Source organism: Panulirus ornatus, chromosome 65 (genome assembly GCF_036320965.1).
Source record: "Panulirus ornatus isolate Po-2019 chromosome 65, ASM3632096v1, whole genome shotgun sequence".
NCBI lineage: Eukaryota > Metazoa > Arthropoda > Malacostraca > Decapoda > Palinuridae > Panulirus > Panulirus ornatus.
In genome coordinates this window covers 8,106,738-8,127,500 of record NC_092288.1, presented here as the reverse complement: position 1 = coordinate 8,127,500, position 20,763 = coordinate 8,106,738, and the positions used below count along the sequence as shown (strand labels likewise).

The 20,763-nt window shown below is 43.0% G+C and overlaps 3 protein-coding genes across 6 annotated transcripts in view; 1 reads left to right on the top strand and 2 right to left on the bottom strand.

The window, feature by feature from the left end:
• Positions 1–2,788, bottom strand: part of LOC139746518 (calcium-activated chloride channel regulator 1-like) — a 31,370-nt gene extending 28,582 nt beyond the window's left edge. Inside the window, exon 1 of one of the 2 annotated variants that reach the window (XM_071657835.1) lies at positions 2,708–2,788. The gene's annotated coding sequence lies outside the window, so the exon portion shown is untranslated. Of the gene's footprint in view, positions 1–624; positions 1,968–2,707 lie in introns of those variants that run through there. The other variant, XM_071657836.1, reaches the window with a different exon arrangement.
• rtet (major facilitator superfamily domain-containing protein rtet) overlaps positions 1–20,763 on the top strand; it is a 42,166-nt gene that overhangs the window by 7,418 nt on the left and 13,985 nt on the right. Inside the window, exon 1 of one of the 3 annotated variants that reach the window (XM_071657838.1) lies at positions 19,980–20,099. The exons of 1 other annotated variant lie outside the window; for it this stretch is intronic. The gene's annotated coding sequence lies outside the window, so the exon portion shown is untranslated. Of the gene's footprint in view, positions 1–19,979; positions 20,100–20,303; positions 20,387–20,763 lie in introns of those variants that run through there. One more of the 3 variants, XM_071657840.1, reaches the window with a different exon arrangement.
• On the bottom strand, positions 8,991–18,137 carry LOC139746401 (uncharacterized). The gene is made up of 3 exons (XM_071657613.1): positions 18,107–18,137; positions 14,000–14,098; positions 8,991–12,308 (listed from the first exon to the last, which is right to left on the bottom strand). Exons 1-3 carry the CDS (start codon positions 18,134–18,136, stop codon positions 9,783–9,785), a joined length of 2,655 nt encoding a protein of 884 aa, XP_071513714.1. The 5' UTR covers position 18,137; the 3' UTR covers positions 8,991–9,782.

The following is a 20,763-nucleotide window of genomic DNA, read 5'->3' as shown; positions in this document are numbered from 1 at the left end:
GTTACGCCCCTGTTCCTTGCCATTTCATCTCACGTATGCCTCGTACAGGCCAGAGCTTCTTAACTCAAGCCTGGGTAATATCTCACAATCTTGTGTGCCACCTTCATTTTCTTACCGAAATTTTTGTGAAACGATGGAAATTAGGGTAGTAAGTGGGTGTGTGTGCGGGTCTCTCTCTCTCTCTCTCTCTCTCTCTCTCTCTCTCTCTCTCTCTCTCTCTCTCTCTCTCTCTCTCTCTCTCTCTCTCGGTCATGAAGGTGTAGCCTCGCTCACTTGTACAGTCTGAAGTACCACAGTTCAACAGTTGTAGACGTTTTATTTATATATATATATATATATATATATATATATATATATATATATATATATATATATATATATATATATATATAGATAGATAGATAGATAGATAGATAGATAGATAGATAGATAGATATGAAGAGAGAGAGAAAGAGAGTTGTTTTGCAATTTACTAACCTGTAAGCTTGAAAATGAATAAGAAATAAATCTGTTGAATATGTGTCAGATATACATCAAAGAAATTTTAGTTTGGAATAAATTATATTTGTTTATGCGAAGCACGTTAAATATATGTCATACAGGTGGACGTATGTTGACTCTTACCTTGTCATGTAGAGGGAACACCGAGAAACGATGTTACTTTCCGTAGATGATACGTGAAAGCAACGTAACCACGTTACTTGCCGTAGATAACGATGTAAAACTACGTAACCACGATAATTGTAGACAACGATGTAAAACTACGTGACTACGCTACTTGCCGTAGATAACGATGTAAAACTACGTAACCACGATAATTGTCGTAGACAACGATGTAAAACTACGTGACTACGCTACTTGCCGTAGAACATAGGCTTTTAAAAGGGGGTCATCGGTAAAGCCTTTGTTTGTGAACTACCAGGTATTAGAAGTCTTTGTATGCCAGCTGCCAACGTAACCACTTCCTTTCTTTATCTCGCGGACCTGACCTCAGCGTTCCTTATCTAATTTATTACTGTGTTATCATCACTGTGGTTTCCCTGGTAGGATTATAGTGGAGTTACCATATCCTCCACCACCTTGAAGTGTACCGAGACACACACACACACACACACACACGCTGTCCAGATGTCGCTCGGAAATTTGATGAGGCAAAAATAATTCTAGATTATTATTTTTAAGGGAGCATTTTTTTTTTATTTTTTTCTTCCATACGTGATGTTGATCATTTCTATCGCCATAAGGTACGAATACAAGAGTTCGTCTATGAATATTTTAGTCATTTGTATGGATACCAACGAGTTGTCGGATTCGAACCCTGGGAAGAGTGTACGGCTGCCTGGCCCGTACGGAATTTAAAAAGAAAAGAGTCATAGCCAGCAGTCGCTAAATGTTTTTCCTGTACGTCACAACCTCAGTTCAACATCGATGGTGCGACACTCAGTCGATTTCATGTAATTACCTGTGAACTACCAGAGTGGAACATAGGGTGAATACCGCGGCAGTATTGTTCATCTGGGGACGTAAGTGGTGTTCTGGCTTATATAGGATCACAACTCCATACTAATAACCCCATAGTTTATAAAAAAAAAAGAAGTAAATATCTTGTGTTTTACCTCGAAAAATTCGACATACTTTTCCTTCAACAGGATTTTTGAGAGATGGAATAATTCACCAACTTGACTCTGCTTTGTTTCAGTTCCCCGCCTGATATCAGTTATGCCGCTATACTTACATCCACATTACTCTCAGAGTTCTCTCTCTCTCTCTCTCTCTCTCTCTCTCTCTCTCTCTCTCTCTCTCTCTCTCTCTCTCTCTCTCTCTCAGAAACAACCTCGTTAGGACCCCAAATGGTCTTTTGCGTTATGTATTTCCGTTATTAAGGTAGATGTAATTACAGTTTCACTTAGAGCGGTTGAAAAACTTAAAAGATTTTGAAATATGCAAGACAAGTGAGCACACACACACACACACACACACACACACACACACACACACACACACACACACACACACACACACTTTTCACCAGATGAGGGAAGTATTACAAATAAAACTTCATTCGACCAAAAATTCTAGTCACTGAGATAACGTTTTTGTTTTCTGCTACTTGTTATGAGAGTTTCAGTCCTGTTCTTCCCCGCCACGATCTCTCAGGGGAAGGCAGTTAAACCCGTCTCATTGTTCACAACCAAACGAGACGACCCGGTGCGTCTGTGGCAGTCATCCCATCCTGGGACAACAGTTGGTTCACGCAGACAGTACGGGCGAAAAATACATCCCCCACATTTGACACACCTCCAGCAACAGGTCATCTACTACACCTAATCCACTGTGGGGAAGGCTACACCTTGCACACCTGCTCTTGGCCGACGGCAACAAAAGACAAGATACACCAGCCTTTAACCGACCTAGTCTTGGCATCTGATACACTGACCCATACAATAAGGACTGTCTTTATATTCTTGACTTCATACCAAAAGAACATTACGTCGTTACATATCGCACCCACTCCACAAAGCGCTATACCAATAAACCCTCATTTAGATACACACGGTACAAATCTACTTGTACAATTGGCCTTAGTGATGCGGTAGGTACTACACCAGCTCCACCCAGCCTTTCACTCCCTCCTCGCCAGGGGTAACTGCACCAATACACGTAACCCTCTCGCCCACGCCCACAGGAAGTGCACCAATCCACTTACGCTAAAAAGGAACTGCCACTTTGTACACCTCACCTCGCCTCACGTTAGCAGCAACTGTACTCGAGAGGGCAGCACAGGTACACGACACACACACACACACACACACACACACACACACACACATACCGCTGATAGATGGCACTTGACCCTGAAGTGTCATCCAGCCAGCACCTCGTCTAGCCGCTAGCGGGCTCTTATCAACTAAACCCACATAATAGATTTCCTCGTTCTTTATCAGACGAAATTAGTGACTGGCCTAAAGACTGTAAGACAAAGGTCTTAAGATATTATACACGTTAAGAGCGCCACATGACGAGGCAGATGGCAGTAAATGATAAGATATGAATGATTTCATTTACTGGGGTAGCTGTGAGGGCAGAAGTGGTAAATAAGTTATTGAGAATAATTTCAGATAACTCATTCGTAGCAGACAGTAAGAAGTGACCAAAAATGGTAGAAAACGGAGTTAACACATTCACTAGCGAAAAGGTTGTGTAGAGCTGGTGACACGATATCTTAGCAGCTGAGTTCGACAACCTACAAAAGGAAGAGAAAGGAAATGATTACATGTTTCCTGGACTCGTTAGAGCTGTCTCCTTTCACCTACTGTGTCTCTTAGAACGTTCCAGTGCAACAGGACCTACAGGCAGCAAGTTCATGCCCTTGGGGAAAAGGGGAAAGATATGGCTGCACAGTATGAGCTGAATCATCATCCCTGTGTTTACCGGAGACAAGTCTTCACTGTGATAGAGGCCCAGAGAACCAGATCTCCCCTCGCTACTCAGCCGTGTCTGACAGTGACCCTACCTCGTCACAAGACGAGTATGGAAGTCTTAAAACGACCTGGATATACGTTTTGATGAAGACTTGGTAGATGACTGATAACTGTAGGTTCCTCATGGCGAACAGATGAACGGTAACACTGATGTCGAGATATCATACGTCAGGTTACGATAACACGTTAGATGACAGACACGTGTAATCACCATGTAATACTGGGGAACCTGACAATGACATGATAACACTGATGGTGATGATGACGTATACAGATGTGATTAAATGAAAAATGGGAAAGAGTTTGTGAGATGGCATGTCATTCTTATATTGTGGTCTGGTATTTCACCGAGACTCTCTCTCTCTCTCTTTCGTATTTAGCTCTTCGCCGGATGACGTGCAAAGGTGTGTGTCAGGGAGTGTGTGGGAAATCATGTATTGTGATGCAGAGTATTTTGGAGGAGCAACATCTGTTCTCACACTCTATTAGACTCTCCAACAAGAGGCAATTCGTGCTTGAGGATCTCCCACAAAAAAGTTTCCTACGTTAACTCACAAGATTGAATAGCAGAGCGACAGGTATTTTCCAAACCCTAGGATCTTCGAGCATACCATCTCCTACAACTCCTACCCATCCTGTAGGCGATGGACAGTAATTCTTAAGAAGGTCCAGGGACTGGCTCACAGTGATTGAGTTACGTTATGAGTTTACATACTGAGAGAAATGTTACCAATGTTAGAACAACACTGAATGGTTTATTCGTCAATTTACATACTAAATGAACTGTTTATAAACGTTGAATAGAGATGATCGGATTATGTGTCATAATATATAACAAGTGAAGTATTTACAATAGGCAAAGTTAGAATACTTTATTTAGATATTTGAGGCAGAGCAGAATTATGGATGAAACGCGGACTCGTACTCTGTAATGGTCGTTTGGAATCAAAGCTGAGTTCATTCATTTTTCAGCAGTCAGGTGCATAATGTTTCAGCGTGTAAATATAGTTTTGTTGACAAAGGTTACACGTGTTTACTAATCTTGTTTGTAAACGGATGTGACCGGATTCTGTCTGCTTGAGTTTACACCACGAACATTCACTTCAAAGGAGTCCATCCTGTCCCTACTGCTGAGCGTAGCGCAGCCTTGAAGATGCAGGAGCTTATGAGGGGGAAAAATGGGGGGGGGGGGGTTCCTGGGGTAGATATTCATATAAATACCCAGAGATGAACATGAATTGGAGTTCTTAATAGAACAATGTGTTATCATGTTTCATCCGGGCAATTGTCTACAGACTAGTTTGAACCCTAGGGGGACCCTTGACCTAAGCGTAGCTTGGTGTGACCCCTCTCTCTCAGAGCTCTCACTCCACAGTGTCTATGATCAACCCTTACTCAGGTTAGGTTAGGTGTTGTTTTAACAGTCAGGACCTATCGTCAAGCTGTGGTAACTGATAACGTTGGTTATCTACATTTTATCTGGTGCTGAGATGTTAATTTGATTTTAGCTCTTAATCCTACTACCTCCACCGCCTGGTTCAGCCGACACCTCATTGCTCTAATGTGACCTCATTATAAGGAATTAACGTCTTTCCTTGCTACATGTTCTCTCAAGATCCACATACTTCAGGTTTAATTTTCTAACTGGGTGGTTGAAAGAGAAGGTTTGATGTATGTCCAGAAACTCCTCTTCAGGTCTCATTTCTCACGAATTAGCTCGAAGTTTTCTCGTATCTGAATGAACAAAAGACATGAATAGATAAAAAAGGAATTCTCTAGATATCATATCTACACACACACACACACACACTTTACCAGAAGGTATTTCCTTGTACCACATTAGAGGCTGGCAAGGAAGCTGAATCTTCGGGCAGTTATAAGGGAGACATTCCTTCGGTTGTTGTCCCAAGTGATCTCACTTTATTCCATGCATGTACGAAGACATCTTTTTTTCTTCTGAATTCAACTCCTTTGTATGAAATTGTATGATGATTCCAAAAAATAGTATTCCCCCTAGTGACCTTTAGGCACCATGAGGAGTTTTTGTTGATGTGGGATTTTCTCATGAATCTTTAGGATGACGAATGAATTGAAAGTTGTGTGACTTTTTTTTTTTCTTTCAAATACCTAACAGATATTGGGAATTCTGTTATCTTTGGGTTTTTTTTCCATAGCGCTTTACGAAAGGAGACACTATTTTCGTGGTCATTTTAGTGTACTTAAAAGTTATTCGTGTTTCAGTAAAGAGTATGGCAAACCTTGACGTTCAGGCGTTTATATCCCTATTACCAAATTGTCTCACAAGACAAACAATGATACCACGGTAATTTAAGATCAACTACTATAGTTAGCCATTAAATTGCTAACGGTCTGTCATACCTGGGTGGAGAGTTGAAGAAAACGTGTACTCCTGTATATTGGGCCAACACTTACATTTTAACTTCACCGAGAATAACATGTACTGTGTACTGTTCTCCAGCGTGATCTTTGTAGTGCATAAAAGGTAAAAAATAACAGTAAAAGAGTACAAAATACAACCGAACTTCATATGAAATAGAATATTGTAATCACTAATACCTAATATTATTGTGATGGCATGTACTAGCTCAATGTAGAAAGTAGAATTTAGTTACGTCCACATTAAGATCAAGCAGGGGGGTATGTGAGGCGTGATAGAGCGTATTGGAGTGATGTGGTATTCAGAGGACGACTTTCTGTCAGTGGACTGAACCAAAGCATAGGAAGCGGTCGGTCAGGGGAAACCACATAAAGGTCTGTGGAGACTGGTTGTGGACAGGAGCCTCTGGTTTTCGTTCATTATACACGACAGCTAGAGAGTGGTCTAAGCGAGTGAGGCCATTTCTTTGTCTTTTCCTGGCTTTTAACTCGTTGACCCAGGAACGAGGGTTCGTATCTCATGCTCGGCAGATGGTGTAAGATTATTTTTGTAAACGTCTTGTTTGGTAGTGGAGAAGGATCTGTGAGCAGACTCTCTCTCTCTCTCTCTCTCTCTCTCTCTCTCTCTCTCTCTCTCTCTCTCTCTCTCTCTCTCTCTCTCTCTCTCTCTCTCTCTCTCTAGGTGTGAGTTAAGGTTAAGCTTTTTATTTCTGTTTTAGAGTTGATGGTTGGTTATGGAGTTAATTGGATGGGAAGGATTTAGTGGCTGCAAAAAAAGTATATATATATATGTATATATATATATATATATATATATATATATATATATATATATATATATATATATATATATATATATATATATATCAGTTTTCCAGTAAATGTCGAGCACATTTGAATAAAGATTCATTTTGGTGATAGCTGGAGTCTGAAACGCCCAGTATAGGTTGTTGTAAAAAGCTCACCTATTTACGTTGCACTGTTCGATCGTCGTCCCTTATTGTACAAAATCTGCCCACGTTAATGGAATTCCGTTTGCTGTTTTCAACGTAATTCAAATCGGATTATTTTATGTCATATCTGCTCATCATCTAGCTTTATTTTACCTTAAGTTCCGACTTTTTCTAAGTGATCCTCACTTTTTACCATATCATTCTTTAAGCAATTTTGTTTTGACAGCATTTTTCGTGTGCTCATTTAGCACTGTAATTCACTTGATATTTCCCCTTACGCTCGCTTCAAAATGCTCCTAGTCTGATATTTTCCCTGCACTTACCTCAAAATGCTCTCCTAGGACTGATGATCTTGGTTGCTCGACCAGATTTCTCAATGAACTTAACCATTAACGAGAGAGTACCCAGCCACATCCCCTCTATTATAAAGTGGCTGGTGTGTTTACGGGTTGTCTGCAAGGGTGAACGCTTCGCCGTGGTAACGGACCATTGCTTCACGACTCCCCCACCTCCTCCTCCTCCTCCTCCACCTCCGCCTCCGCCTCGCCTTTCACCCGTGCTGGGCGACAGGTGGCGCTCCCCAGCTTCTAGAAAGTCGATGCGTTAAGTACCTATGGTCCGCGGATCTATGCTTGAGGTACGCCATGTGTATGTTGAAAACTTTAATGACGTTGGGTGATTAGCCAATGAGGGTGAGAGGTAAAAGGAGATTGGCCAATCGCTATCGAAGGCCTGCCGTAAGTACTTAATTAGTTAGGTGCTGTGTACTTGTTGTTAGATGCGAAAGGATTCGCTAACGGAGACTAAAGTTAAACACGAAATGAATACATGCAGCTTATCATTGTTTATCATTTTATTTTACAGAATTATGTACTTTTACAGTAAGTAAAAATCTTACACAATAACAATTCACGAATATCTCAGAAATGTTCGATATATATATATATATATATATATATATATATATATATATATATATATATATATATATATATATATATATATATATATTGGAAAGGATCACAATTTTGCGCGTGATCAAGATATTCCTATGAGTCCACGGGAACTTATTGTGTTTCATTTTCCCCGTGGACTCATAGGAAAATATATATATATATATATATATATATATATATATATATATATATATATATATATATATGTATATATATGTGTGTATGTATATCATTAGATCATCTTTTCCCGGATATCGAGGGGGCACCAGGAACACAAACAAAACGGCTTCATTTGTTGACATTTACTCTCTAGGTGTGATGTACAACACACCGAAACCAGTACATCCTCGCCTTCTCATCCAGAGGCAAATCCCACAGACCATTCGGTCCCTCACGTCGTCCCCTGTATAACTCATAGCTCCACTTCGTTCTGTCCCATACAAGCCACTCACCCTCATGCATTTTCAGGCTCCAGTAATTCAAAGTTTCTGTCACTCCATCCTCCAGTGTCTTTCTCGGTCTTCCTTTTCCCGTTGTTTACTCCAGCCCTTACACATATATACATCCTCTTAATCGTTCTTCACTCATCGTCTTATGTTTAACACATTTCATCACACCCTGTTCAGCTCTCTCAATTCGGTTTATCGCACTCTTCTCCCTAATATTGTCGTTCCTTACACGATCACTCCTTCTCAAACCCCATACAAGATATATAAAACGTCTTACATGTGTATCTATTTAGTCTCTGGTTTTGGCAAGCAATACATGACAACTACATATTAGATATGTGCAAATGAAGCCATTACTCTTTTGTTCCTGACTCTACCTCACTAAAGCGAAGGCAGTTAGGTATAAAGTATATGTAAATTCATATATACTCATATACATCTGGTCGTATATACATTTTCAAGTAACATGATAATAAAGACTGCACATACACTCGCTCTTTAAAGCACACACACACACACACACACACACACACACACACACACACACACACACACACACACACACACACACGTCCCAATCACATAACCTCAGGATCCCTGTAACAAGGATGTTGCAACTTCTAGGTTGCAGTGTGTAATCAGTAGCAGGGAAACCCTGGACTCCTTTGGGGTGATAGGCTCCTTGACAAGACAAAACTCCTTTTCGTCAACTGACATTGATAAAATATCGCCAAGATATACTTTCCACCCACTGTTCATTCTCATGCGTACTATATATATATATATATATATATATATATATATATATATATATATATATATGTATAGTAGTGTTTGAACTTCTCCCTTCTAAGGAGTGAACCGTTTCCCTGCTTCTGATTGTAGTGCAGCTTCGAAGCTAAGATGGACCCCTGGCGTTATATATAATAATAATAATAAAGATATATAAATATTATTTACAAATTATTAACATTGCACTAGACAAGACCACAATACATCATTCATTATTGAATTAATTGCAATTTTTTTTTATAAGTAAAGGAATGCCTGTGTTTGCAGTGGATTTGTCGTCCTGTTATTCTTATAAATTTTCAAATAGATATTCAGTTTTCTGAGAACTTCGAGAATATAGAGGCACTAGATAAGTTTTTATAGCGAGTTTTTCGTAACTGGAATGCGCTTCCCAAACGCTTAAATTTTAGGTCTGTTTTGGCTAATCTCTTAGAGCCGTCTCACCATGAAAACACAGCGATGAGGAGTGAAAAAACAGCAGTTGTCATAAAGGACACGACCAGTTCGCTGGCGATATATTTTTGTGAATATTTTCCGTCAGTAGGAGAGCTTGATTTAGTGTACTTTTGGGGGGGGAATATTTCCCGTTCTTGTCGTAGAACAGCTTTTACCTTCGTCTTGTACTGGATAATAGTAAAGCGACTTTTTCAGTAACATGAACTGCGCCAACTTGGGGGATGATTGGTTTTCCAGGATAGATATCACTGTATTGAGTGTGTCTTGCAACGCTTCCTTCTCTGAATGCCATGATAACTAGATCCTCTTCCCAAAGAACTTGAAAAATGGCGAAAGTTCAGCACTTTTGAATGGTACAGATGATAGCTTGAGGGTCGTACCTGCTATAGACCATGGATTGAAAGTCGTAGCTGCTACAGACAGTGGCTTCAGGGTCGTAGCTGCTACAGGCAGTGGCTTCAGGGTTGTAGCTGTTACAGGTTGTGGCTTCGGGGTCATAGCTGTTACAGGTTGTGGCTTCAGGGTCATAGCTGTTACAGGTTGTGGCTTCAGGGTCATGACTGCTACAGGCTGTGACTTCAGGGTCTTAGCTGCAGCAGACGAGCTGGCTGGGCGTTGGGGCGCGCTCTTACCTTTCGGGGAATGGCGTGATGTCTGCTGAAGTGACCGGCCTTGAGGCACGGGGGCGCCGGCGACCAGACCCGTCAAACCCGGGACAGGGATGTAAGCAGGACCCGCCTCTTTGTCGTACTCATGTTCCATCGTGCTCCCGCTAGGGGCTTGGCTGGTGCTCCTGACGGAGGCGCGGGTGGTTGCTCTGTTTGTGACGCCGCTGAAGAAGAATGGGGCTGTAGTGGTGGGGGTGACTCGCCTAGGAGTTGTGGTGAGTCTTCTGAAGAGGGACTGTGTGGTAAGAGTATCGGTGGTTAAGCGTAGACTGGATGGTGCTGTAACAGGTGTTTCGGTCGATGTGACTAGAGTCTTCGTGGTTCTCAGTCGTCCAGTGGACGATGGCGACTTCGGTAACGATTGTGCTGAAGGCTTCGTCGTTGTGGGGTTCCTGATAACTGATTTTGTCGCTGGAAAGTTTAAGGCCGAAGTTCCTGTGGCCGAAAGGTTGATGAATGGCGTCCTAGTTGTCGCTGCGGCAAACTTAGTTCTCCTGGATGTTGTAGGAAGAACGACATTAGTGGAGGAGGAGGATGTTGTAGCAGGTGTTTTGGGGTTGATTTTCTTGAATTCAAAGTTGGACAAGCCATTGTTGAGGAGGAAGTCCTTCACAGAGTGATCATCTCCGAGGGACGTCTGAGCTAGTTCGTTGCCAGTTGGCTGACGGGGGTTGTAACTTTCCTTCAGGTCACCATTGTCTTTTTTTATGATCGTATCCTTCGCAACAGTATTCCCAACGGTGCTATTTCTGTTACTGTTTCTTCCGTTGCCATTCTTGTTGACACCGTTGATAGTTCTGGCATTAGCATCACTGATATTTTTTCCGTTTGGTCTCCCGTTTCTGTTGCTCTTACCGTTGTTATTGTTCTTTGTGGTGACGCCGTTGACATTATTCCGTTTGGAACCATTACTGTTGTTTACACCATTCGTCGAGCTCGTCCGAGTACCTTCATGTTTATCACTGTTTATTCTGTGGCCAAAGGTGTTCATATTGCCGCTGTTCCCGTTATCACCACTGGCGTCGCTAGTTTTGCTGGTGTTGGTTATCCTCCTGCCAAACACGTTGGTGTTAAATCTCCTGCCAAACGAGAATCCTTTTCTGGCAGCTCCGTTGCTGGCGACGGTTGGGAAGGCAATGGGAATTCCTCCCCTGGCTGGAGGCAGGTACGTGTCGGGAGGGGGCCCGACAGGAATGGCCAGGGGCGCTGTCGTCGACCCTGCCACGGGAGGAGACTGACCCCCGGGGCGCGGCGTCGGCACTCCTGCAGAAGCCGCCAGTGGACGTCGAGTTGTGGTTGTCGGACGTGCGATTGTGCTTGGCCTAGCCCGCGTCGTTGTCACCCAAGGAAGTTCGATGGACACACTAGGCGGCGTGATATCCACTCTCGGGCGTACGGTCGTGGCTCTCGCCCGCGTCGTTGTCACAGTGGGTCGCGCCGTCGACGCCGCCGCAGGCCGAGCGACTGTCACGATAGGTCGAAAGGTCGTCGCCCTAGGCGGTACGGTCGTCATTCTGGGCGTAGGACGCGCGGCTGTACCCCTAAGCCGGGCGGTTGTAGAGAAACTACGCGCGCTGGTCGCTTCCGCCGGCGTAGTCGTCGGCGCCGTGTACACATAACCTGCCATTGTCGGTTTAGGTGAAACATTACCAGCGGGAGGGGTAGTTACGCCCACGGGCCGGGGAGAGAGTTGATTGGTCAGCACCGATGTTCCTCCAGGTCTTAGGGTGAGGGGATTGGTCGGCGCTGAAGTACCCGGTGACTGAGGGATCCCATTGGCTGGCACGACGACACTAGCGGCCACTGAACTGTCCGGCCGAGTATCCAAGGGCTTCTGGGTAGCAAAGGTGGAGAGGAGTGAAGGCACTGTCGACGAAACGCCACCTCCAGAGACCGTCGGAGCCCATCCACCTTTGGCTTCGGCGCCGAACTTGAAGTCTTGGAACATCCCCGTGAGCTGGATGGGGCTGTAGGAGACGGAGGGATGGTAGCCTGTTGCATCGGCGTAGTAGCTGACGGTCATGAGCCGCTGGTCGGGCAGAAGGACGTAGTAGCGGCCGGAGACGCGATCACCCTCGCGACGAGACATGTGGCCGTAGAAGTTGCCATACATGGGTTGCTTCACCTCGTGCGAGAAGTTGAAGCTGGCCTGGCCCTGTGGGGAGCGTGAAGGTCAGGCATGAGGGAGATGAAACGTGATGTGGTGGGGGAACGGGAGGTAACCACCTAACAGGCCCTGCTCGCCTCTATCACTCACATTTGTCGTCTGCGTGAAGTCACTCTCCTGCGTCCCACCTTTGCCAGTTGCTTTGTCACTCACGGTGTCATATATCAATGTTACTCACTGTGTTACTCATCTATATCTTACTGTGTCACTTACCTGTGTCACACCTCTGACGCTCACTTTGGTTACTCGTGTGTATATATATATATATATATATATATATATATATATATATATATATATATATATATATATATATATATATATATATATTTTAAACCTGTGTCTTGTGTCCCTCATTTATATCCCGACTGTGTCACTTTGTCACCAGTGTAACTCACATTTCTGCAACTTCTACCAATCAAATTTGACATAGTATCGTGTCATATGTATGATACCTATTACCTATGTCGTTCAGCTGTGTCACTGTACTTCATAGCTGCCACCGCCTCATTCATCCGTCACACACCTACCACGTAGTATCCGTCACACACCTACCACGTAGCATCCGTCACACACCCACCACGTAGTATCCGTCACACACCTACTATATATCATCAGCCATACACCTAATACATAGCATCCGTCACACACCTACTAACGTAACATCCGTCACATTTCCAAACCTGGTTGAGAATTTTGTCACCACTCTCACTCTAGTGAGAGGGGTATCACTAGCACTCTCACCCAGAAGAGTGAGAGTGATGTCCACCTTCACACGAGTCTGGTGAGAGTGGCGCCAACACTCCCACCGTCGGGTGAGTGGCCTGCCAGCACACAGCTGGTGACAACGGCAGGACAGATAAAGTAGACTCCCAGCTGCTGGAGGAGAACGAGGCCCTGGGAGGAGGACTTGTCTCTATGTGGAGGAAAATGCTCTTGGGATAAGACACGGACCTGGGGGAGGAGGATACGGCCTTGGGGAGAAAGAATTTGCCCTCTGAAGGAGGAACAGGTACTGGGGAGGAGGTCTCGGTCTTTGGAAGGAGGACACGGGCCTAGGGAGAAGGACGCAGCCCTGGGGAGAACCAACAGGTACCCAAGTTACGAGCGGCCTTGGCTTTCATTTGTCGTCCCCAGGGCCCAGATCGTTGTCCCAAGGACCAGGTTGTCGACCCCAGGGTCCATACTGTCGTCCCCAGGATCCAGATTGTCGCCCTGTGTCGCTAGAGAGACAATATGTTGTCGTCTTACTGTCGTCGACCGACTGGACATCGCCGTCAGCGTTACTAACATGTCGTCGCAGTGTTCTCAACCTTATCTTCTTCGTAATGTCGTCTCTGGATTTCTTATCAATCCTTTTCCTTCATTTCTTTATCTCTTTCTGTCTGTCGCCATATTGCCGCCTCTCTACTGTCGTCCTCATGTCGTCCCTCCCATAACGTCATGCTGTCGTCGTTTACATATCGTCGTCTTTACTTCCCCCATGCGTCAGTAGTACGACATATTCGTCGTCTTCATTTCCTTTTAGTCGTCCCCGTCGTCGTACTGAAGTATTGCGTATTGTCGTCTTTCTTATGTCGTCACCGCAGAATCTGTCGTCGTTGTCGTCTTCCTTCTGTCGTCTGGTCCCTCCTCTTGTCGCACACCGATGGCGTATATATGGCGTCTAGTTGACTCACATGGTCTATATTGTTGACGCCGTCTTGGCCAGTCGTGGTGTGGTCGTGTAAGCCACTCAGTGACGACGCGTCGTGAGCCCACACTGACGACACACACATCTGCCAACCAACAAAAATTTGGGTCACCATCACGCGAGCTGAACCTGAGATCAAATATTAGACACACGGAAGAATATCCGGCACTTGGAGATTGGATATTTGATCGTGGGTATTTGATGACTTAATTGCACTACGGGGTATCGAAGGCCAAGCACGTGAAAGTTAAGAGGCAAAGGTGTTGAATGTGGGGACTAGGAACTAGATAACTTCAGATCAAACAATGACTCCATACTTCATTATCTGTATTACATTGAATGTGTGAAAACTAGATAGTCTCTGAATACACAGCTAGGAATTGGGGATTGAATCTTTGGTATTTTGAGACGACTCTGATGGTGAAGGAATATTTGGATATTGTGTATCAGTAGATATGAGTGTTGCAAGTCCATACTGGGTTGTCTACAGTATAAAGAATCATTCTTTTGAATAGGAATCCAATCGTTCGTAGTGGCCATGGTGTAATAGAAGGGTAAGTAGAAGGGTTTGTCAAATCATCTGTTAGTAACATGTAGGTTAACTATTTATGTGAAGTCGGTGTAAGACTGGGGATGAAAAATGCGAATGAGAAAATTAGATCAATGTAGTAATGGTGAGGAACGTAAACCGGAGATTTAAATCTCGTAAGAATTTCAAAGAAAAGCTGAGAATCTGAATAACTAGAAAGAAGAGTCAAAGAAGAACCACATAAGGACCTCGGCGATCGACTGAATAAGAATTCAAAGGAAGAATAAGCTAATCTGAAGTGAAGGCAAATGTAAATATGAACGTAAAAACCAATCAAGGTTGGTAGCTACGGAATCAATCAGGGAGGGAGGGAGTGGTGCCCGTGAGGACTTCAGTGAGGTGTGTGGGAGTCTGGAGACGAAGTTGGGGGAAACAGTTCATCACGATACCAGGAGAGACATCAGAAGGGACGTCTATACAAACGCTTAAAACAAGACTTGATAATTGGCTGACCTCGATCTTCCTGGTCAACCCCGGATAGACATTTATGGCGAGGTGCATGTCGGCTGAGAGTAATGCTGTCATTCAACAAGAGAAACACGCGGTGAGCGCTACGCGCTAACCCTGTTATCATAGGATAAAACCTCGTCGTAGGTAGGTATGTAGACTCTCTCTCTCTCTCTCTCTCTCTCTCTCTCTCTCTCTCTCTCTCTCTCTCTCTCTCTCTCTCTCTCTCTCTCTCTCTCTCTCTCTCTCTCTCTCTCTATCTATCTATCTATCTATCTATCTATCTATCTATAATGTGTGTGTGTTTCAGCAGATAATACATACACTATGTGATAGTCATTCATTGAAACATTCATCTCATCGTAACTGAATTAAGACACAGAATGACGACATCGTCATCCATCATCCCACATCACCTGCGGCACCCTGAGTTCACCCCTGCGGCAATGTACTGGGCTGTGGCTTGGCTAATTAACTTGCGGGAGGCGCGGTTATGCTCCACCATTATTAGATCCTATTGTGGGGTAAGGTAAGGAACCACACTCTGCAGGTGGACAATCACTAGGGTGAATGGTTGACAAGTTATAGTACTAGTTGGGGTTGACAGCTGATGGTTACAGCATTTTAAAAGTAAATATCGATGTGTGTGTGTATATGTGTATGAACACACACACACACACACACACACACACACACACACACACACACACACACTAGAAGCAACAAGCTACAGGAATCTATGTGAGAAAGACTTGCCTGTCGTCAAAGTTCCACCTGAGGGAACCAGTTAAGGAGGCTAACTGTCTGCTGAAAAACATTAATACCGTTTATGATCACGGGTCAGGAAATATTCAGCAAGCTGTTCGCATCCTACAGAAGGCCGAACTAGGATATGCTTCACAAGTTTGGTCACCGCACGCAAAGAAGCACAAAGAGCTGATAGAGAGGGTCCAGAGGAGAGCATCAAAAATGGTATCAGAATTGAGTGAGGTAAGCCACAGAGAAAGGCACAAAGAGCTGATAGAGAAGGTCCAGAGGAGAGCACCAAAAATGGTATCAGAATTGAGTGAGGTAAGCCACAGAGAAAGGCAAGAAGCCTTAAATTTGCCTAGAGTGGAAGAGAGACGGGTGAGGGATGACCTGATTTCAACCTTTAAGTTTTTAAAACGAGTTGATGTAAACAGTCAATATTTCCTCGAGAGGTGAAGGGATAGAACCACTAGGGGTCATAAGATGAAATTAAGGTAAAAACTTGTTAAAGAAGATATGGACGAGATACTTTAGTAGTATAAGAGTAAAGGATGACCGGGATGATATGAATGTAGACATGGTATATGCAGAGAGCATGTAGAAATTCAAGAAGTTGTATGACAGTAGAAAATGGTGAAGAGATGGTTCTCCACGAGTATAAAACTCCCTGCCCGTACAGTTCATATGGTCAGGTACACAGCATGATCTCGCAGCAATGTTAAAGAATGTATCATATAACTCGACCTCTCTCAGCGTTACAGACATGACACAGTGTCATCAACCAGTACTGTAAACCTATGAGACTGCATGACCCGCTAGTGTTGTAAGCATATTATTGTCATCCACCAGGCTTTGAAATCACAAGACACAGCACAATCACCAGTGATGTCAGCGTATGACAGCATTGTATATATTGTTATAATGTTGTGACAGTATTATTGCTAGTGTTGTTGAGGGATTTGCTATGTTATATCTTTGCCCTGCTGAAGAAGTAAGACCTAGAGAAGAGCAGTGTGATAATAACTACAGAGCGAATACTCACTACGTCATCTCCATCAAGAACTGTTTCATGTCTCCAAAGTAAACAGTGAATAATACCTTTGATTTCAAGTGAAATGATTAATCTATGTAGAGTGCTTTACTGTGAAAACATAATATATATATATATATATATATATATATATATATATATATATATATATATATATATATATATATATATATATATTATCCCTGGGGATAGGGGAGAAAGAATACTTCCCACGTATTCCCTGCGTGTCGTAGAAGGCGACTAAAAGGGGAGGGAGCGGGGGGCTGGAAATCTTCCCCTCTCGTTTTTTTTTTTTTTTAATTTTCCAAAACAAGGAACAGAGAAGGGGGCCAGGTGAGGATATTCCCTCCAAGGCCCAGTCCTCTGTTCTTAACGCTACCTCGCTAACGCGGGAAATGGCGAATAGTTTGAAAGAAAGAAAATATATATATATACTGTTTTCATATGTATCAGCTACTAAGGCCTGATTCCGTGGCATACGCTGGGTAATGCTTCCCTTGTTTCTGTGTAGCGATGGCCTACACGAGGATCGACCGTCCGTTATGACGTCTCTTTTTCCCCTCATACAGCGAAACTGTTTCGTTCTACCCTTCATTATAATGTCTCCACTTCCAAAAGTCAGGTCTACAGACACTTGGCGAGATGAAACTGATTACAGTTTAACATTCTTGTGCTCATTCTCTTCGTTCTTACTTTTGTCAGAAATGCCCACGACTAGGGACGTGATATATATATATATATATATATATATATATATATATATATATATATATATATATATATATATATATATATATATATATAGAGAGAGAGAGAGAGAGAGAGAGAGAGAGAGAGAGAGAGAAACTGAAGGAAATTATGTAACTATTAAGCGAACGGCCGAACCGACTCACTTGCTGTCATGAAAGAAAACGAAGAACTACCCATATAATGATGTACATAAAAAAGGGAGAGTGCACCGCCGGATATATATATATATATATATATATATATATATATATATATATATATATATATATATATATATATATATATATATATAGAATACTACAAACCCAGTGTTACAGAACTCAGAATAAACGAAGTATCGATACAGTCACTAACACCCCTTCACTGTTTTGATATCACTTGGGATGCACGTGGAAACATCTTTGGAAAGGACACCTCAAGACGCACATCCGTCTATTATGAATGAATATGGCACGTGAGTCTTCACCGTTTCCGAAGGCAATGGGAACTACGCCGACGCCACTAACCAGGAGGGAGAAAGCGCTGCGCCAACCCATCCTAAGCACATCTGGAGTCATACTAAATCGCCGCCTCTTCAGCTCCTCCTTTATATGTTACCAGCCTCAGTAAAAGTCCAAACGTTGAGATGATCCATGAAGCTCAAGTGCTTTTATATAGCGATGATTTCTACATATATACACCTGCATGTGGCTATGATCTGCAGTTATCTTTATTTCGTGCTAAAACATCGAAATGTCACACAACAGTGTACAAAGCATACACTAGCAGAAATTATAGAGGAGAAAATTATCATAAAGTGCACAGTACTGAGAAACCATCAGGTCAACAGGTAAGATTATCAGTTTACATGTAGACCAAGTTTTCAGTTTTCTGGAAGAGTTGGTGTAAAAGTCCACAATAAAGGAATGTGTTTAAGTCTTCAGTCGTTGGCCTACTTCCAGCACTATATACATTTGGATTTCATGATTGTCAGTCACGAGAGGGTCTTGAAGAAGAAATCAGGTGGTACGAGGCCATCAGATACTTGAGGCAACACAATGATGCTAACACAAACCAGTAGACTAATTTGTTATGCATCCCGTTGATCATTCGACTACCAAAGGGGCATGAGCACCACCCTAGCAACTTATATCAAATTGTCTGCTATTCGCTGTAGCAAGGCTCATAGGGTGAATGAGGCTGTTATGTTTTGTCGCCATTTTCTTCTGGATTGTTTTATGTCTAAAGAAGAGTGGCTAGCCAATCTTACCACCAGATCTACAGTGCGTGTCCATACCAAGTTTCACACACGTTTACTTCAGCAACAGGAATCCACAACTCAGTGGTAAAAAAGGAGCATGAATGTGTTTAATGGAAGCCAAGACGTTAGAACGTGTAAAGAAGAGAGGACAAATACAAGCATGAACCTCATCCTAGTTGAAGCGATGACATCGTTGAGGCAGATGTCTGACGGTGTGAACCAGCAGATGCAGCAGACCCAGCCAGCACCATATGTCCGACACGACCCAACAAAATCGGTGGACGTATGACACCCTCATCTAGCAAGAAGACGGGGTGAGGCAGTGCCTAAGCGAGGGTCCAGAATGGTAGTCTGCAACCCTGACTGCACAGCCACCACGCAGCTGCCCACACCACCAGAAGAAGGGACTTGTGGACCAACTTCAAAATCAGGGTCAGAAGGAGGACATAGACACTGCAAAAGCTCCCGCGGGATCTGAAGTGGGTAGTATACAGGGCGTACCCGACAGTTTGACCAAGGTGTAGAAGGTCGAAGAGGCACCGGAGAGTCGAACAAGTTTCACACATTCATGATTTACGATTGTGGTGCTGATTCTGGTTTTATGATATTCAGCAATTGATAACATGCCTCAAAAGATGCTGATAAGTGACATTACTGTTAAAAAATTATTGACTATGCCAACTTTTCGTCATGGTAACAAAGCACGTTGTTGTTCTAATGGCTAACACAAGACTGCTCGAATGAAAGTAAAACATTTCTACTTCAACGACAATGGAACCCATAGCCTAAGTGAGCAAAAACAACTTGTTCTTCGTAAGGCTTGTTTCATGGAAATAAACACAAATTGCATTAGCCCATCAAGGTTGGTCCCACGAGTATAAAGCTCCCTGACTTCATTTCGTACACACACGTTTATAATCAACTAATTGCTATCATGAGCACCCCATGTCAATAGAAATGGATACAATTATGGCAGATATCGTCATAATCTTCGTGTTTCCCATCTGTATGTTTCCAACCTGTTGTTACTAGTTTTGTAATCTGTTCTACTGTTACTTCAAATGTGCACACTTTTACACTTTTCAACACTAAAAGTCAGGGACCATATACTAGTATACCAGCAATGAGATGGGAATACCGTTTTTTCTGAAAAGATGCTGGTACGTTTTCTGTGGACGCTTGTAAACACTTCCGCAACACCTTAGGACCGCAGGCGGCAGGTGTCGAGACCTGACAGTGCTGCCGCAGTCTCCGAACAGGTGGGTGTTGCTTGAAGTGTGCTCAGCGGGAACATAACTTACTTTCTAATGATACGGGATTGACAGATTTATTCAAAAAGTGATAGTTCGTATAGGTCAACTTTCTCCAGTTTTTAATCTGCCAAGGAAATCCTGTTGTGCGTTATGTGTACCATGACTACATGTCCACAAAAACATGTTGAGCAATAACACGAGACTTAAGCCACGTATATATTGTTACCAGTAGGTGACGGAGCATTTATTACCATCCATAACCATGTAACACCATCCCACGTACGCGTAGTGCTGTAAGTCCACATTATTTAGGAAGATATGGGGTCTAACTCGCAAACTTTTTATTTAGCAATGATTGAACTTCCAAAATTACGTCTTACTTTGTTCTGCGACTTTACGTGTCAAGCACCTCCAAAGTTGGTTGTGGGTGAGATGAAGTACCGGTTTGTGTCTAGAAGGGACTGACAAAATCTCAGAGCAGGAGGGTACGATCTTGCATGTTTATGTCTTACCGTCGTGCTTAAGGGTCTTTCTATTGTTAAAGGGTTTGTTTGTGGCTTCTCAGATACGTCCAGGGTACTAGGCCTTCTTCGATTAACTTTTTTTTTTTTGTTAAACCATGAAATGTTAACCATATAGCTATTCAGCTTTCCTTGTTACCTGTTTGTTT